The sequence below is a fragment of the Hippocampus guttulatus genome, chromosome 13, assembly GCF_054856545.1.
Source record: "Hippocampus guttulatus isolate MCC_2025c chromosome 13, RoL_Hgut_1.0, whole genome shotgun sequence".
Lineage (NCBI taxonomy): Eukaryota > Metazoa > Chordata > Actinopteri > Syngnathiformes > Syngnathidae > Hippocampus > Hippocampus guttulatus.
The window spans coordinates 8,732,759-8,748,071 of record NC_141273.1 but is presented as its reverse complement, the minus strand read 5'-3'; the positions used below and the strand labels follow the sequence as shown (position 1 = coordinate 8,748,071).

Here is a 15,313-nt window from a genome sequence, read left to right as displayed (position 1 = left end):
TTTATTCAGTTACTCTCCAACATGCAAAAAACAAACAACTACAACACTGCAGACTGTAAACCCAATTAAACGATCTCAAACGGCTATTTTTCATCATCCATAATAAACATTTTAATTATAAGACTCGACTAAAGTTTTTAGTAAGATGTGCGTATACCTTATCCGTGTGATGGGCATCAATGACAGAGGATCCACGGGCACTATGACCCAGCAAACAGTCTGGCCCTTCACGGAGACATCAGTTGATGTCACAGGCTGTATAAAAAGCTGCACTTTGAGACTCAGCTCGTCAGTCACCCTCTGCAAGGGCCCAAGGAGTCGCGCGTCTGGAAAACTTTTCACCTTCCATGCGGATTATGTCCCTCACGCGTTGGAACGGCAGCACACCATCACTGTGCATTGTCACGATGAAGAGTGGGCAACTTATTTCCCCGCGAGGAGTGGATTACAAGTAAAAAGAATGATTCGTGCCATGGCGTTACGGAGGCGACTTTCTTCGCATTTAACCCCTGAAGTGTGAGACGGTGGACAGAATATGAGCCAAGAGTGACTGGATAAGTGATGGAGGGCGCCGGTCAAGTGGAGCCCACCCAGCTGCCGGTGAACACCTCCAACATCAGCCAGCCAGAGGATGCGTCCGAGGCGGAGTGGAGCGCGCACAGTCTCGCCTATCAGATCAGCCTGGCGTCGCTCCTTTCCGCCATCACGCTGGCCACCAGCCTGTCCAACGCCTTCGTCATCGCCACCATTTCCCAGTCCAAGAAGCTCCAGACGCCCGCCAACTTCCTCATCGCCTCGTTGGCCGTCACCGACCTGCTGGTGTCCATCCTTGTCATGCCCGTGTGCGTCCTCTACACGGTCATCCACGAGTGGACATTAGGCCAGGTGGTGTGCGACGTGTGGCTGTCGTCGGACATCACCTGCTGCACGGCGTCCATCCTCCACCTGTGCGTCATCGCCCTGGACCGTTACTGGGCCATCACGGATGCGGTGGAGTACTCCAAAAAGCGCACGCCGGGGCGCGCGGCCGGCATGGTGGCCACCGCCTGGGTGATCGCCATCTCCATCTCGCTGCCGCCGCTCTTCTGGAGGCAGGTCAAGGCGGACGAGTTGACAAGCTGCAGCGTCAACACGGACCACATCTTCTACACTATTTACTCCACTTTCGGCGCCTTTTACATCCCCACCCTGCTGCTCATCGTCCTCTACGGGCGCATTTACGTGGAGGCGCGCAAACGCATCCTCAAGCAATCCCCCAAGAAAAAGAAAAAGGCAGCGGGCAAGAGGCTCACCTCGGCGTACTTGGTAACGGGCTCCCCGGGCTCCAACGCCTCCACCAGCCCCTTGCAGGGCGGCAGGCACGACGCGCCGTCCAGCGACACCAACTCGTCCACCAGCGATAACCAGGTGAAGGTGACTCTGTCAGACGCGGCTCTGGAGAAAAAGCGCATTTCGGCGGCTAGAGAGAGGAAGGCCACCAAGACGCTCGGCATCATTCTGGGCGCGTACATCGTGTGCTGGTTGCCTTTCTTCATCTACACGCTGGTGGTGGCGACATGCGACGCCTGCGTCGTCCCCGAGCTCTTTGACTTCTTCACCTGGCTAGGCTACCTGAACTCGCTCATCAACCCCATCATTTACACCATGTCCAATGAGGACTTCAAGAAAGCTTTCCACAAACTTGTGCGCTTCAGATGCTGCAGAGGGTGATCCTTTTGAATGATTTTTCATTATTACGAATGTGAATACGCAGATGCCATAAATTGCAGTCCAAAGCCATGGCGTGTGGATGTGTGTGTGTGTGTGTGTGTGTGGGGGGGGGGGGGTGATCCACGGATTACTTTATTGCGTTGAGTATGACATTGATGGGGTAACGTACAGGGGAAAATAGATTTAATCATCATGCAAAATGTGAAATAAAATCTTTGTACATTCATTGCAGGGTGACTTGTCATCTAAAAAAAATAGACCCCAAAACATGCACAATCTAATTGATCTGTATAAAAAAAATATGCCTTAACAAAGACAATGCTCACTTGTGTTAGATCGAATTAAAAATATGTATATTATTTAATGTAATTTATTTTTTCCATAATATATTAATTAGATTTTTTAAAAAAAAGTTTGATGTATTATTTATTTATTTTGGCCTTTTTAATCCCATAAAGGGAAATTCTATTTCCACTCTATATGAAATAATAATTGCATATCACTGAGGAATGCAGTCCAAATATTAGGAACACATCCACAACCACCAATAATGCACATTTGAGTCCAAAGAGTTGTCTCTTATTTTTTATTTTAAATTATGAGTGTCCCTCCACGATTAGAAAGTTAAATCAGGCGTGAGAAATTTTGGACTCGTGGGCCTGACGCGGCTGGCTAGAGCACTCCATCCGATCTGCTATGTGATTTTTAAGAAGAAATAAAACCTCAAAGGAACTGTTGATCACATTTGACCCCTAAATGTTCAAAATACAAAATAATAAACATTTGTTGGACCGTCTTTCAAACTTCATTGTCATTGCATTGGTCCACTGGGGAGGAGGTTCTCCACCCATGTATTTGATAGTGCGGTGTATCCTCATCGTAAACCTGTCTCAAACTTTGCACAGTTGTGAATCAGATATGTGTATGTGTGCGTATTTTCAGATCACTTTTGATATCATGCTTCTAATGTCTTCAAATGTCACACAGATAAGCTGTGTGGGCTGCTATCGTGTGTGTCTGCAATGTGATGTTTGACCTCCACAAACATACACACACGAGGTTTCATCTCTTTCCTCTCAGAGATGCCGTGCAATAAAGACAAGTATTTCAAGAATTTCTTTGGTCTGTTCCGTTCGTTGTTGTGGGGGCGCATCTCATTTCTGAGTTATACACCGCAGACGGAATTTTACTTGATTGAAATTGACATTGGAACACATTGGGATTCATGGCGCCAGTTCCCATGTGACATCCTCTCGGCACGTGAAACTTTGCAGTAGCTTGAGGTTTTCACATCCTCGTAGTCCAATACATGGTAGCAACAACGACAACAGGAAGCAATGCTAGCTTGCATGAGCAATGGTATCTTACATCACCCTCTTAGGAAAGGCTGCTCACAATGCCAACACACACACACACACACACACAGAGGCAGACACACACGGATGCACATAGGCATCTCGTTTGATAAATTTTTTTAAGCATCATCACGCATTAACAGCGCATGTGACCAATGAGCCGACAGATGTTCCTAACACCATTTTGATAGATTTCCTTAATGCTCACACATATATGCACTCTAATGCTGGATAGGGTACACAGGATATGCATTCTTGGTTGGATTATTAATTTATGGCCAGATATGGCAAAATAAGCAGCAAACAAACATGTACAACCGACATTTCCATCCCATGATTGTGGATGCACAATCTTATTTCACACTAATGGTACCACCAGTCAGAGGTTCTACAGCAGTGTCATGATTCGGTTTGGGACCAACAGGTGGCACTGTAGGGCTCCCCCTGCAGCTGCACACCTGTTGGTCATTAGGTAATTAGTGCTTTAAAAGGACTCCCAGCCCGACCACTCATTGTCGGGTCATTGTTTGCTCGTTGCTACTGTCATGTTCGTTTGTTTGCTGTTGGCTACTGTCATGTTTGCTGCAATCAGGTTTGTTTCAGTCATGTTTTGGTTGCTGCTATGTTTTATCTTCAGTCATGATTTTTGTTTGCTACTTTGGACTTTGTTTGTTGAGGATTTAGTTTTCTGTGTTTTATCAATACACTTCTTCAAATACACCCTGCTTCTCTCTCCTGCCTGCTTTTTGGGGTCCACCACCACCATGCTACATGACAGAATGACCCGACCACCTGGACCCCGCAGGTACTAAGGACTGGTCCCTATTCCACCATGTGCCTGGCGGAGCGCGTCTGCGGCCGACATCCTTTTCCCTTTCAGGCAGCGCTGGTGATGCAGCTGTCCTGTTTTCGTCTCGTCAAATCACGTCTACGGTGGGTCGAGCCCCGTCCGCATCCACGCTGAGCCGAGGCTCGTCACGTGTCTGTTCGAGCTGAGTCACGTTCACGTAGATGACGAGCTGTGCCACGTCCACGCCCATGTCAGGCCGAGCCCCTGTTCACGTCCGGCTGTCCCATGTCCCCCGTTACGTCGAGCTCCGTCCACGTCAGGCGTCTTACTATACATGGTCGTTTTTTTCAGCTAAAAACGCCTTACTATACATGATCGTTTTTTTCAGCTAAAAACGCCTTACTATACATGGTCGTTTTTTTCGGTCTTTTTTTTTCAGCAAAAAACGCCTTACTATACATGGTCGTTTTTTTCGGCAAAAAACGCCTTACGATACATGGTTGTTTTTTTCTGTCTTTTTTTTGGGATTAAAAAAACTTCTTACTATACATGGTCGTTTTTAACGGTCTTTTTTTCGGGTAAAAACGTCTTACTATACATTGTCTTTCTTTTCGGCTAAAAACGCCTTACTATACATGGTCATTTTTTTTCGGCTAAAAACGCCTTACTATAAACGCCTTACTATACATGGTCATTTTTTTTCGGCTAAAAACGCCTTACTATACATGGTCATTTTTTTTCGGCTAAAAACGCCTTACTATACATGGTCATTTTTTTCCGGCTAAAAATGCTTGACTATACATGGTCGTTTTTTTCGGCTAAAAACGCCTTACTATACATGGTCTTTTTTTTCGGCTAAAAACGGCTTACTATAATGGTTGTTTTTTTCGGTCCTTTTTTTTAGGCTAAAAACGCCTTACTATACGTGGTCGTTTTTCCCCGGTTAAAAACGCCTTACTATACATGGTCAGTTTTTTTTCAGCTAAAAACGCCTTACTATACATGGTCGTTTTTTTCAGCTAAAAACGCCTTACTATACATGGTCGTTTTTTTTCAGCTAAAAACGCCTTACTTTTATACATGGTCGTTTTTTTCAGCTAAAAACGCCTTACTATACATGGTCTTTTTTTTCAGCTAAAAAGGCCTTACTATACATGGTCGTTTTTTTCGGCTAAAAAGGCCTTACTATACATGGTCGTTTTTGTCAGCTAAAAACGGCTTACTATAATGGTCGTTTTTTTCGGTCCTTTTTTTAGGCTAAAAACGCCTTACTATACGTGGTCGTTTTTCCCCGGTTAAAAACGCCTTACTATACATGGTCAGTTTTTTTTCAGCTAAAAACGCCTTACTATACATGGTCGTTTTTTTCGGCTAAAAACGCCTTACTATACATGGTCGTTTTTTCGGCTAAAAACGCCTTACTTTTATACATGGTCGTTTTTTTCAGCTAAAAACGCCTTACTATACATGGTCTTTTTTTTCAGCTAAAAACGCCTTACTATACATGGTCGTTTTTTTCGGCTAAAAAGGCCTTACTATACATGGTCGTTTTTGTCAGCTAAAAACGGCTTACTATAATGGTCGTTTTTTTCGGTCCTTTTTTTTAGGCTAAAAACGCCTTACTATACATGGTCGTTTTTTTCGGCTAAAAACGCCTTACTATACATGGTCAGTTTTTTTTCAGCTAAAAACGCCTTACTATACATGGTCGTTTTTTTCAGCTAAAAACGCCTTACTATACATGGTCGTTTTTTTCGGCAAAAAACGCCTTACGATACATGGTCGTATTTTTCGGCAAAAAACGCCTTACGATACATGGTCGTATTTTTCTGTCTTTTTTTGGGGATAAAAAAACGCCTTACTATACATGGTCGTTTTTAACGGTCTTTTTTTTCGGCTAAAAACGGCTTACTATACATGGTCGATTTTTTTCGGCTAAAAATGCCTTACTATACATGGTCGTTTTTTTCGGCTAAAAACGGCTTACTATACATGGTCGATTTTTTTCGGCTAAAAACGCCTTACTATACATGGTCGTTTTTTTCGGCTAAAAACGCCGTACTATACATGGTCTTTTTTTTCGGCTAAAAACGCCTTACTATACATGGTCGTTTTGTTCTGTCATTTTTTTCGGCTAAAAACGCCTTACTATACATGGTCGTTTTGTTCTGTCATTTTTTTTCGGCTAAAAACGCCTTATATACATGGTCGTTTTTTTCGGCTAAAAACGCCTTACTATCCATGGTCGTTTTTTTTCGGCTAAAAACGCCTTACTATATACATGGTCGTTTTTTTCGGCTAAAAGCGCCTTACTATACATGGTCGGTTTTTTTCAGCTAAAAACGCCTTACTATACATGGTCGTTTTTTTCGGTCTTTTTTTTTCAGCAAAAAACGCCTTACTATATATATCGTTGTTTTTTTTTCGTCTAAAAACATCTTACTACACATGGTCGTTTTTTTTCGGCTAAAAACGCCTTTCTGTACATGGTTGTTTTTTGCGGCTAAAAACACCTTACTATATATACATCACTGGTGTCGAACTCATTTCACATGGTGGGCCACATACGGCCTCGGTCGATGTCATGTGGGCCGGACCATTAAAATGATACCATACTTTGCTATAAACAACCAAAACAATATGTCTTTCCTTTGTTTTGGTTTCAGGAAGCACAAGAACATTTGGAAAATGTTGAAATTTAATGAAAGTATCTTTTACAAAACATTTCATGAAGCACCTTACATTTACTTCAACAAATGTGCAATTTACTTTTTTTTCATTCACATATATGAATTGCATCTGATCCCACTGATTGTGCAAACTTTAACAAGTATTTGGTATTGAAAAATATAGTAATGCACTTTATGATTAAACAAGATTTATAAAGAAAGGAAGTTTTAAACCATTTACACGTGCATATAAAATCTAAATGTAATCCCTGCCTACACCTTACAAACTAAGGAGAGTGCTTACAAATGTGAGAGTGCTATTGATAGCGTCTGCTGTCATGGGTCTGTCTCAGTGACGGACTGAGGCTGCTGTTGTCTTCTTCTCTGGTCAAAACAGTGTCCCTTAGCGGATACTCAATGACTTGCACCTTATTAAAAATATTCATTCTGTGTCTTTTATGCATTTTTTTCATTTTTCAATTATCCTGCGGGCCTGATTGAACCTCGTGTGTGTGTGTCTGTGTATCTGTGATGAATGGAATTCCGCATCGGTGCGCAATTGTAAAACATGGCTGTGTTTTGAAAAAATAAATCTGAAACTGCATTTAGGGGTGGCTCAATACTGGCTGGCCATATACGGGCCGGAGTTGTAAATTGATTTCTGGTCCAAATACTTCACTCCACAACTGGCCCTCATCTGGTTTGCCAGAGTCAAGCCAGTGCCTCCTTTGCCACTGTGCCAGGCCAGCTGTGCCAGCTTCATGCCGAATCCGGGCCAGATGCCTCTACTGACTGGGCAGTTGACCACCGTGTGCCCAGGTTTCATCGCATCGACATATTATTACACCTATGCAACATATTGATGGATAACTATTTTTGAAATCGGAAGTTGAGCATGAGCTTGTTCAACTGTCAAAAAAACTAACAAAAAAAAAATGCTTGCACTATATCAAAGTTATTAGTCACGACATGTGAAGTATGTGCTATTTTTCTTCATATAAGATAAGAAGAAAATCTTTATTAGTCTCGCAATGGAGAAATTCACGATTCACAGCAGCAAAGTTATGAAAGGCAGAAGTAGAACAACAAAATATAGGAGCTGCTGGAAAGGCAGCCACTCACGCGGCGCCATTTTGAAGTCAAAATAAAAATAACACAACACAACACATAGGACACAGACAGTCATGCAATCTTCACCACTTTTCTGCATACATTTTGTTCTCTGAAGCAGTTATAGATGAAAGAGGAGAGGATCAAAGTGTCCTTTCACCAGTGGATCAGAGACGTCATGCTGAAAATGTGCACACGTCTGCTAAAAGCTAAGTTTTGAAAGCAAACACGAAGCTGTAGCGTCCATTGACGAAAAAGAGATTGGCTCACATCTCCTGTACCATGTAAATCCACTTCAATTCCAAGCCGCGACTCCCAGTTCCACATCCGCATCGGCGCTCCGCGCTTACGCTCCTTTCTTCTCATCGTCGGCTCCTCAAGCCTTACATCCATCCAGCCGCAGACCGTTCAACAGCACCGATCTCTCTGCTGAACAAAGTGGGGCTGTGAAAAATGCTGCCCATAACAGGCGCAAGACACAAGAGCCCCGGCGGGACTGTCCAGCAACGACAGTCAAATGGCGCCGACATTCCTCCCAGGCAAAAACAGTGCTGGTATACCCATGCTGCCGAGAAGGGGCAACCACCAAGCACAGAGTTTCCTCCTTGATGAATGTCGTGGCCAAAAAATGCTGAAAAAAGTCCATATCAGGTCCACACGACGTAACAACAAACACAAATATATTAGCTGATTTGCATTCAGGGGTCACCCAAAATGCTAGTGTTACACTTGATGGTACCAGGACACAAAGGCTAAGGTGTTACTGAGACGCCACAGCACCGAGAACCTGCCAGGAACCCAGAAACCTGCCCCATCTGCCGAAGCCAAAGCGCTCATACACACCGCAATGGGCGGGTGGAGCCTCAAGGCATTCCAACCCTCGGCTTGTGAAGAGACCCACCACCCGTGTAATTAGTGTACTTTCCATCAGGTCACACATATGAAGTCCCAGATTGGCAGATATGACCTTCAGAAATTTTCTCGTGAGTAACCCATAAAAAGCTTTATGTGCGTGATGAATGAATGCATTAAAATTGGGGGAGTGTGTTCAGAGGGGTTGTGCCTCACGGAGGCCCTACAGCACACCCCCATAAATGGAAAAGATGGCTCTGCCACTGCGCTGCATTGCTGCTATACTCTAACTGAATTGTCTGCTTCCCTCAATGTATTTATTTCATTATCTATTGACCGAGTTTTTTCTACAGACACTACTTGTCTACTCTGCTCACATCTTTTGTATTGCTGTGGTGTTGTTTTAATAACTTGTATACTGCCCAAATGTCTCCATTGTTTTGCGTCTGAGGAGTACTGAACATAATTTGGTTGTGCAATGACCATTAAATCTTTCTTTTTCCTTCTTCGCCACTGCATCACAGCCTCGACAATCACTACCGTTAGCCCGGCCTGTAAACTCTAATCAACACCTAAAACGTAGTAAAAATACTAGATTTAAAGTGACTTTTATTGGGCAATACTAGAGTTATCATACATATATGAATACTTACTTCAGTAATTATTAAGAGTACTACCTTGTACTTTTACTTGAGTTACATTATTCATAATAGTGCTGTACTCTTACTTGAGTACAATTTTTGGCAACTGAACTAACCTCACAAGCCAACACTGACGATACCGTTAGCTAATGGCTTTGATCGGATAGCGCTTCTGTGAAAATGGGAGGTCAACGACCAGTCTCGCTGCTCAGTCATGGGAGGAGAAACTTCATGTTAGGGCAGTATTCTGTAAATTAGCGCAATTGTTCAGGCAAAATACAAAACACACAGGCACGATAAACATCTCCTTGTTTTTTTTAAATTTAATTCCACACTTGATTGGTCAGCAGGCCCTCTATAGACCCAAACTATATCCATAAAAATTGAAAAGTCAATTTTCCGTCTTATATCCTTAATGTTATTTTTGAGAGGAAGTTTTGTTAAAGTACTTATGGGACCCTGTGCAATAAAGTGAGATTTTTGAACGAAAATGTCTGACACGTACTGTAGCCCACGCATATTCAATGTTTTCTGTTTCAAAAACACTCCAGAAATGATTTTGTGTATCCAAACAGTTGTTTCTTTGACTTGTGCACTGTCATCTGCGTCCCCTGCAAACAAGCCCTCTGTTGACACGGGACGATGCCATCTCTAGAGCAAATACATTAATTACAGTGCGTTCTCCCTATTAGCTGCTTTGCATGAAATGAAGGGCGCCGCTGATGCAAACGGCCAGCGAGGCACAACACGTGGATAATGGAGCCATAAAGTACGTCCCTGCTCAATGCAGTTTTGGTTAACAGCTTTATCGGGGCATCGGAAAGGCCTGGTGGCATTCATCAGCAGAAATTGGAAACACGCGGGCCCATCTGCTATAAATAAATTGCCCCACCAAGATGAGAACAATTGACCTTGACGTGCGGTGGGATAAGTCAGCAGGTTATCTATTAGGCGGAAAAGAAGGTAAGAAGATTGAATCGTTTAGAGATGTCGAACTAGCTGCATCTCATCAGTATCATCATTTAATTGCACTGGACTCGTTCTGTTCAGACCGTTGCACATTTTCTCGTGATTGATCAACTTGTTTGCCCACTGAGACCCCTTTTGCTTGGGAAATGATTCATAAATAAAGAATAAGTGAGAACAATGCGTGTAGTCAGGGGCCAAAATCTCTTTACCGCTCTTTCACTCTGTGTGTGTCTACAGCAGCAGCTAACAGGTAAGATGGATGACAGCCACAATGCACGCTTTATCTTATTAATAATCATGTGTATGCCGTGCACGCTTCAAAGCAATCACATGCTCCGAAGGTGCTTTTAAAAGACCCCCTGGCACCTCACGTTAGCGCTACTTGTCGGCCACGAGGCCAATATATGTTACTCTGCCTGTTTGAGTCACCCGATTGGATACGCTGTATGTGGCTCGCCGTAAAGGATTGCAGTCATAAAGAAAAAAAAACCAAACAAACAGGAAAACATTAAAAAAACAAATCTCATAGCTTTCATTGACCCACTTGACAGGTTGCTGCTTGTATTTCCGTTTGTGTAGGTGCCCACACTGCATTGCGAGGAGCTCGCAGCCGAAATGTATCACGGTTAATGGCCACTCGCACGCCTATGCGTGGCATAGTGGTGAGGAGCCCTAATGGCCACCTTGAGAGGAAGGAGCAAATTCTGCTCGGATACATTGGTCACACAATTCTAGTGATAACTTTAATATCAATGCATATGTGTGTCATTGTTTAAAAAAACAACAACTGAAAAATCAATCTCATTTAATGTTATTCAATTCGGTTTTGTTTTATGTAATTTCAAGAAAAAAACTGGATGGCCATCAAGCTAGTAAGACAGTAAAATAAAGGTCTTATGTTATCTTATCTTAAGATAGAAAGTGAGTGATGATAATGGTGAGAATGACACTATTTAGAGAGGCTGTTAACAATCATTGATGGCCCCATACACTGATGGCAAATTATAAATATAGTTGAGTATTATTGTCAAAACACAATGTACCGTGTGACAATTTCCTCCACTTACCTCCGAGAATATCCTGATTGAAGCCTCGGAGATCAGTGGCGAGGTGTTGCCTTTGTTTCCTAATGTCAAAGTAAAACACGTTTTTGTATTTTATTGTAATTGCATTCAATTAGTTTACAAAATTGATAAATTGCAAATTTGTATGTGTTTGACTGACACCATGCTCCTGCTGCCTCACTCTGTGCTTTCTCTGATGTGATGTGATGTCTGCTGGTCAGGCAGCATCTCAGCCCGGGACAGAAAGAGACTGGAGCGACTGGTCAGGAAGGCCAGTTCTGTCCTGGGCTGCTCCCTTGACACTCTGGAGGAGGTGGGCAACAGAAGGATGCTAACTAAGCTAAAAGCTATGATGGACAGTCCCTCCCACCCTCTCCAGCCCGCCCTGACAGCACTAGGTAGCTCCTTCAGCCAGAGACTGTTACACCCGCGCTGCAAGAAGGAGAGATACCGACGCTCGTTCCTACCAACTGATGTCAGGCTGCTGAATAAAAATAGCAATAATAATCCATCCATCCATTTTCCGAACCGCTTGATCCTCACTAGGGTCGCGGGGGGTGCTGGAGCCTATCCCAGCCGTCTCCGGGCAGTAGGCGGGGGACACCCTGAATCAGTTGCCAGCCAATCGCAGGGCACACAGAGACGAACAACCATCCATGCCCACACTCACACGTAGGGACAATTTTAGTGCGTCCAATCAGCCTGCCATGCATGTTTTTGGAATGTGGGAGGAAACCGGAGCACCCGGAGAAAACCCATGCAGGCCCGGGGAGAACATGCAAACTCCACACAGGGAGGCCGGAGCTGGAATCGAACCCGGTACCTCTGCACTGTGAAGCCGACGTGCTAACCACTGGACTACCGGGCCGCCCTAGCAATAATAATATTAATAATAATTAAATGATGTGGAAAACAACTGTAAATAGCACTGCGATTTATCCATTTTGTATTTATATTGCACTTAATTGAACGGCGTTTGTTTGTTTTTTTTCTTCTTTCTTCTTTCTGCCTACATTCTTGCTGCTGGAGGCTGTAAATTTCCCCAGTGTGGGACAAATAAAGGATATCTTATCTTATCTTAAAATATGCCCGCTGTGAGTTCACTGGGACCTTACGGGAGCAGAAACCCCCCCCCCCCCCCCCAAAATATTAGAGAAAAAACAAACAATGAGCTGTCCTTGTTCTTTTCTGCAATTGACTACAGCCCCACTTAGGGGTCAACCTCACAGTTTCATCCTGAAATGCTTTAAAATGCAGAGGGTAGACTCTCCACGCGACACAGAAGACAGCGCGTCAAGAACAAAGCTCCGGCTTGCCCTTTCTCACACAATGCAGAATAGATTTGGATCGAGATGCTGGAAGTTAAAATGAGGGTAGAACAGTGTGGAAAACTTCAGAGTGGGTCAGCATTGTCGGTAGGTACCTGCTGCATTGTTATCGTACATTCTTGGTACGTACTAATTCCGAGTTGCCACTATACGTGCGCGCGATGACGTCTTTGAAGAAAGATCAAAACAAAACATCCCACTTGGTGGAGAGCCTGAAGGAATATCAATGAGGACTTTCCATGCACCTTCAGGCCCCATTTACATATTGGCTATTAACCTTTTGATATTAAGCATAAGAAGGTGCATTGAGACGGAAACTCGACGAGTGTGTTTGTAATTTCTCAATTTCACATGCAATAACAACACCAAATGTCACAGCGGCTATTAGCATGAAATTTGCCTGACGCGGGCCTAATTCGGTATGCTCCACATCGGGCTCCAAGCCTCCAGCATGTTGTCAACGCGGATTTTTCATGCCGCCCGCAAACGTCCCGCTGATGTCAGATGCTTTGACACAGGTTTGCTACTTGGAACAGCTTCGGGGGACATTTTACCGAGGCCACACTTCTATTTACTCATCATCATCCGCTGCGTCAACATTGTTCAGCACCGTCAGGTGTTACTTTCTTTGATTAAAAAATGCATTGGTTCCTCCTCCGAGATCCTCATGTAACATTTATTTCTCTTTGTATCTTCCATCATTGTTACTTTTCAAGGTTGGCTTTGTGTCCGCTTAGTTTCTAGAAACTAGTTGTCATGGTTACGTAGGCGCTCACAGTGCGACAACACTTACAAGACTCGGTGAAGGGGGGAGAATCGTTTGATCGATGCATGGAGAGGGCAGGAGTCATGAAAAGACTGCTAATAGCATCGCGCTCTTTAATGTGACAAAATAATGTCTGAAAGTTGAGCATACGTGATGTGGATAAAAGTACTGGGACGCAAGCAGCTTTCTGTAGTGGAACCTCCAATGTCAAATTCAACCTGTTCGAGTTCTCATCTCAAATAATTTTCACCAAAGATTCAAGTTTGTACCAACACGAAATGGATACTGTCACTTGTTTTGGGGCCAGAGTGTATTTACATTCGATCTGTAACACTGATGTGTATTTGTATTTAATACGCAATACATTTTTCTGGATTGCTCTGATTTCCTATCTTGTGTTGTTAGATTAGATTTGTGGTTCTATGGTTATCATCACAGTCAAAAAAAAAAAGAAAACGTAAATCACACTTCTAGAGTTAATACTGAAATGTTCGCGGCCTATTTTCAGTGCACTGTTGTTGTTGGCAGCCATTTTAGATTTAGTCTGAGTCTTTTAGGCAAAAATGCTGATTCGTTTCAGTCTCGTTTTAGTCATTCCTATTCGTGACAGTTTTAGTCTCGTTTTAGTTGACGAAAATGCTAAAAGATTTTAATCTAGTTTTACTCAGTTATCTTTAAAAATAGACAAAAAGACGTTCTGGTCGACGATGGATTATGCGTTACACACAGATAAAGTGGTAACAGTTCATTGTCACAGAGGTGGTGATGCAAATCGTCACTACACAGTCATCACGTTCACCTTTGATGGGTTGCCACTCATTTTGACCTCTTTCTCAGATTCCCATGCCATTACGTTCCCACTCCATTCTATTACTTTCCCCTTCCTCTCCTCCACGTTTATTGGTCTGCCTCCCTTTCACAACCTCCTGCCTCTCCACTTTGGTCACCTCTGTTGGCCCATTGTCCTTCACTTGCTTCTTATCACCGCTGCACACATCAGCTTTGCTTTACTCCCCGATCTCGCTTGATGAAATGAACCCTGCCCACTGGGGATATTGCACACCGGATAGCACGATTCATGGCTCATCTTCTCTCTCTACCTGCACACCTCCGCCTCCTCCAACCACCTCCTCTTTGAACAGAATACTGAAATCCCTCCAGGGGCCAAGACGTGAGCATTTCATCCACCTGTGGTCTTGTATTATAAGCGGCGCTGGATATGATTCCTCGTGTGAGCCCCATTTCAGGCTCCCATGCGACGCCTTGGGGCCACTTATTTCCTCAACATCAAACATCTCGTCACTGAAGCGTCTCAAATTTCCCCGGTGTCACAATTATGTCAGCTCGGGAATGACAGCTTCAATGTTTATGCTCACCTTTCTGCTCGTAGTGTATCTTGTCAGGTTATCTTGATGTTTGCTTGCATATGTCTTTGTGTAATATGCTCATGAAGTTTGATATATATTAGAACGATCATCTCTCAAGTTGATGCTGTTTTGATTAAATTTGGTTTTAGAGGCTCTTTGTGTTTTTCTATGCAACACACGCTCGACGTACGCCGTGTTGACATCATTGTCCATCTGTTTTAAGAGAGGTTGCCAGGCAATCCAGTCCCCCAGTACATCCAAATGTATGCCATCCATGCCAACTGCATGTGTCATCCCTAACTCGCTCCAAGTCAGAGTTCGTTCTACTTCTCTTAATGAAGCGTTCACACATAACAATGATTAGGCCTAATTTTAATCTTCTTTTAAATTGAAGATATTCTCTTCCAATTACAGTCAACAAAGACAGGATTGTCAGATGTCATCCATGGTTCAATGAACCATTTATGGATCATCATTTGGTGGAAACGATCCAGTTTTACTTCAAGAGACACATTGTTGTCACTGTGTTTGGTGTTTTTGTGGTTCTGGAGATTGCAATGTCCTGTATGGACTTGTACTACAGTACCAGATTGAGGATACAGTTGCACAGCCCAATCGAAGACCATCCAACCATGCAGGCACCCGCAGCGGCTCCTCTTGTTATCTGTTGTCTGTTTAAGACGGATGAAATT

General features: G+C 43.4%; 1 protein-coding gene across 1 annotated transcript; it reads left to right on the top strand.

Annotated features, from left to right (window-relative positions):
- Positions 1–301: 301 nt before the first annotated feature.
- htr1b (5-hydroxytryptamine (serotonin) receptor 1B) lies at positions 302–1,800 on the top strand. The gene has a single exon (XM_086127443.1). The coding sequence runs from the start codon at positions 562–564 to the stop codon at positions 1,708–1,710; it is 1,149 nt and encodes a 382-aa protein (XP_085983569.1). The 5' UTR covers positions 302–561; the 3' UTR covers positions 1,711–1,800.
- The last annotated feature ends 13,513 nt before the right edge of the window (positions 1,801–15,313 follow it).

Bases quoted from the DNA above. Each gene is read 5' to 3' on its own strand.
- htr1b (XM_086127443.1), top strand. From the start codon at position 562: ATGGAGGGCGCCGGTCAAGTGGAGCCCACCCAGCTGCCGGTGAACACC.